The sequence below is a fragment of the Zerene cesonia genome, chromosome 1 (assembly GCF_012273895.1).
Source record: "Zerene cesonia ecotype Mississippi chromosome 1, Zerene_cesonia_1.1, whole genome shotgun sequence".
Classification (NCBI taxonomy): domain Eukaryota; kingdom Metazoa; phylum Arthropoda; class Insecta; order Lepidoptera; family Pieridae; genus Zerene; species Zerene cesonia.
In genome coordinates, this window is record NC_052102.1 from 1950424 (window position 1) to 1954539 (window position 4116).

The following is a 4116-nucleotide window of genomic DNA, read 5'->3' on the forward strand; positions in this document are numbered from 1 at the left end:
GAAAATGTCATATTCATGTTTTATTACGAAGTCGTTCATATTTTTTTATTATTCTGTAACACAATTTATATAAAAAAAGAAAATACCGGGCAAAGCTCGGTCATCCAGGTACTTTATTAATAATTAAGTATCGAATATCGAATTATTAAATATTTCGTACGTCCTCCTTCATATCCCGCCCGGGGCTATAAAGAAAAATATAACTATGTATCTTATATCTTTAAACGAGCAATTCTTGTATATATATATATAATTGGAATCTTGGAATCGGCTCCAACGATTTTCATGAAATTTTGTATATAGGCGGTTTCGGGGGCGATAAATCGATCTAGCTAGGAATCTTTTTTAGAAAATGTCATATTCGTGTTTTATCGACTTAAACTTACTTTTTTAACAAATAGGAGGCGTTTGAGTAGTCCCAATTTATTATGACTCTTCCTGACATCTATTGGCGAATAATAATACAATTGAAATTCCAGCAGATGGCGTTGTTAAGTATCGAAGTCTGAAGAATGAGTGTTTGCTTTGAGGTTAGACTAATTGTTTATATTGTTTTGTGTCTTCTTAATGCACGTGTTCACTTAAAAATGCCTAAACGATCTTGGAAAAAAACGCTTATAAACAATCTAACTTCACGAAGTCGTTCATATTTTTTTATTATTCTGTCGGTAAGATCGAAAAATATTATTCATATTTCATCATTTTATTAGTATGTAATTCGTACTTAAGCATAATTTCCAAAAAACACAATTTATAAAAAACAAAAAAAAATACCGATCAATGCTCGGTCATCCAAGTTATATAAATAATGGTCAAAAAATGATTACAGTAATAATATGAAGATATTCCCACTAAACTAATACTTATATCACAGATAATTAATTAAAGTAGTTGTTATCTGAAAAATCATAAAAAATAATGAAAATCTCTTTTATAAATAACTCAATTATACACCCTAAAATTTTTAGAAACAATTATTCTACCATTTTTCTGTATGTGTAATCTGAGGGCCTATTGTTATAATTTCATTAAAAATCTCATAGTCCGGTATTTCTTGTGCTAACTAGCTACTATGCGATGCACCCAGGAGTGAAATGACTACATTATAATTTACGTATAAAAAGAATTCTTGCACGATAACAAGGTTGTAACTTCAATTAAACGACAATTTAAACGAATGAAACTTTATTGCGAAAACAGTATGCGGCTTTACATGCGGGAACGGAACCAGGACTCGAATGATGTGACTCTTGCGAAACCAGCCGGGAATCCTCGTTGGCAGCCGCTGGCGGATCCGAAGGAGGTGATACCAATCTGTTGGTAGAGAGAAGTTTCATTTATAATTTAATTCAAAGCAGTGGATTCTTATTCTTTCACCAATATTGCGCGAATTGATGAAATTACAGAAAGTACAACGATGACAATAAATTTTCTTGTTTAATTTTTAAACATTTCTCAAAATGAATATACCTATGTGCGAAAGCATGGTGATTAAACGTCCATGGTTTGGTTTTTTTTTAAGTCAAATTCCGCCTGCAATGTCAATCCAGAAATGAAATATACCCACCAGTAGGGCATTGTTATTGATGGTGAGAGGGCCACCAGAGTCTCCAGAGCAAGTGCTGCGACCGTTGGCACCGGAGACACAGATTGTTGAGGCGATGATTGTGGTTGTTCCAAAAACACGAGCGCATTCAGCGTTGCTGATTACGGGCAAGTTAACGTGTCTCAATGCCTGGCTGTTGGTGATGCCTCCGGCAGCGGCTGCAGTGAATAGTACAAATGTAGCAAGTTGCTTTTTCACAATTTCAGCAGCTGGTTATGGGTTTGGGTGTATCCCCATATGTGGCATAAATTGGATATTATTTCGCTTCCATATTTATTTAAGCACGTTATATAAAATTAAAAAAATTTAACCCATTTGTGTTAAAGAAATCGTGCTAGAGGAGCGTGATGAAAAATATCTTTTTAATTGCATATCAGAACTCGTTAGTGATTTGACATGATTATAAATACTCACAGTCAGCAGTTCTGCCAAAGCCTGCAGCAGTAGCGGTAGTTCCGACGTATTGGTTGCTGCCAGAAGCCAGAGCGATAGCTCTGATGTTGTCTAAAAATAAATTAATCATAATGAGATAGTGATGATAATAAGATAGTGATAAGATAATGTAACGGCAATACAATTTGAATTAAGACATTAAGTCTTAAACTAAAGAAAAGTCACAGTCGAAATTCCAATTGACCATTCAAATGCATTTGGACTGGTTGGGATTTCCAATAAACGTTTCTATTTCCTAATCATCTCTGTACACAAGTAATGTACAGTTAAGACAACTAAAGCGTTAATTTATTACAGCAATGTTACATCAACTATTTATAACAATCTTTTTAAATTCACTTAAACTTATATGTAGTAGTGCAGTTTTGTCGCTAGGAGCGAGTTTATTACAGAATATATGTTCATTTAACAAATTGTTAATTCCTGACGAATTTGGGGAAGCCTTAGTTGTAAATAATATACAAACATAAATCAAGCTACTTACTGCTGTAGTTCACCCATGAAATGGTGGCAATAGCAACATCGTTTATAAAAGTGTCCATGTTGTAGCTGCCATGCATAGTTACACTGTTGGTGTTGATGCGGGTGCCGCCGGAGAAGAGGCGGATGGAGCCAAGAACGACGGTGAAGCGAGTGGCCTGGGATTGACGCGTGCGCCAGCAGTGAGCAGCGGTAGCAATCCTGTTGTTGCTGATCAGGGAGGACCCGCAGACGGATTGTCCACCAGTACTGAGAGTGATCACCAATCCACCCTATAATACAAAGTATTATTGATGACGTACTACTGTTTCTCTATACAACATCTCAGCATACATTTAAAATTTAGGCTTACTGCCGGACATTTCACACCTGTAGCCTCTGGGCTCTCATAAACACGGCGGGATTATAAAGATCTACGCGTACAGTATAATAACGAGTCCAGAATGCTTTTGGGGCTCGTGCTTCTGGAGCACGCCCAGATGTTGACCGATTACCGGAGCGACGATTTTATCGCAATAATGAGGAAAAGGGTTAACGGCAAGAAAAGTAGGAAAATGGCTTTGTTTCTTAATAAACAATTTGTTAATTTTTAATAAATCGTTAATTATTAATGATATTTTAATGGAAACTTTATATTTAATATTTTTATACTACAAACGTATACAATATGGGTGATTGATTTTATTGAAATTAATTATTGCTAAATTAAATATAAAGCTTACGATACTTATTTGTAAACATATCACAAAAATCATAGTTATATATGGTTTAATATTATATGAGTTTTCAAAGAAATATAATACTCCCTAAATTCTAAAATATCACATATAAAATCTACTTTGCACGCAGGTGATCTGAAATTACAGAAAGCAATATAAGAGCTGGGGTGGGTTATTGCCTTGGGTTGATTACACGTTGACCTAATACTACGTCAACAATAAATATTATGCTTATTTCTTAAAATAAAATTTATTCTGTAAAAGTGCACCCTCTTTTGTGAAGGCACAAATTTTACTACGTTTTGTTTTTATGTTACAGTCGGCAATGGAGCTGGTGGAACGCCTGATGGTAAGCGCTACCACCGCCCATGAACATTTGGAGAGGCATAAGGTCCATTGCAAACCTTACGCCTCTACAAATGGATTGCCAACTTTTTGGGAAGGGATTAAGGAAGGATTGGCGATAGGAATAAAGGAAAGAACTGGGAAGGGTAAGGAAAAGGATATGGGCCCCCGGCTCCCCCACTCACCGAACGAAACACAGCAGAATGCTATTTCAAGCCGGTCTTCTGGATATTCTTTCTTTCTACGTGGGCTGGATAATACATTATTACCAATTTTTCTAATAAAATAGCATTTTCAATATAAATAAAAACTTACCATATGCGGGTGCTGGCCTAGGTTGGACGCAGAACCACCTACGATCCTGGCGCCGTCGAAGTCCAGGGCAGCCTCTGCCGCCTTGATGCGGGCAGCTTCAGGAATACCAATCACATTGTGGTAGTCCGTGACTATGGGCTCATACTGAGGAGCGGCGACTGCCACTGAGAGACCGACGACTACCAGGAATAGTTTCAT

At 36.4% G+C, this 4116-nt stretch overlaps 1 protein-coding gene across 1 annotated transcript; it reads right to left on the bottom strand.

Moving 5' to 3' along the window:
- Positions 1 to 1209: 1209 nt before the first annotated feature.
- LOC119840888 (collagenase-like) lies at positions 1210 to 4116 on the bottom strand. The gene is made up of 5 exons (XM_038367668.1): positions 3919 to 4116; positions 2544 to 2811; positions 2021 to 2110; positions 1568 to 1764; positions 1210 to 1314 (listed from the first exon to the last, which is right to left on the bottom strand). The coding sequence occupies exons 1-5, from the start codon at positions 4114 to 4116 to the stop codon at positions 1210 to 1212; spliced, it is 858 nt and encodes a 285-aa protein (XP_038223596.1).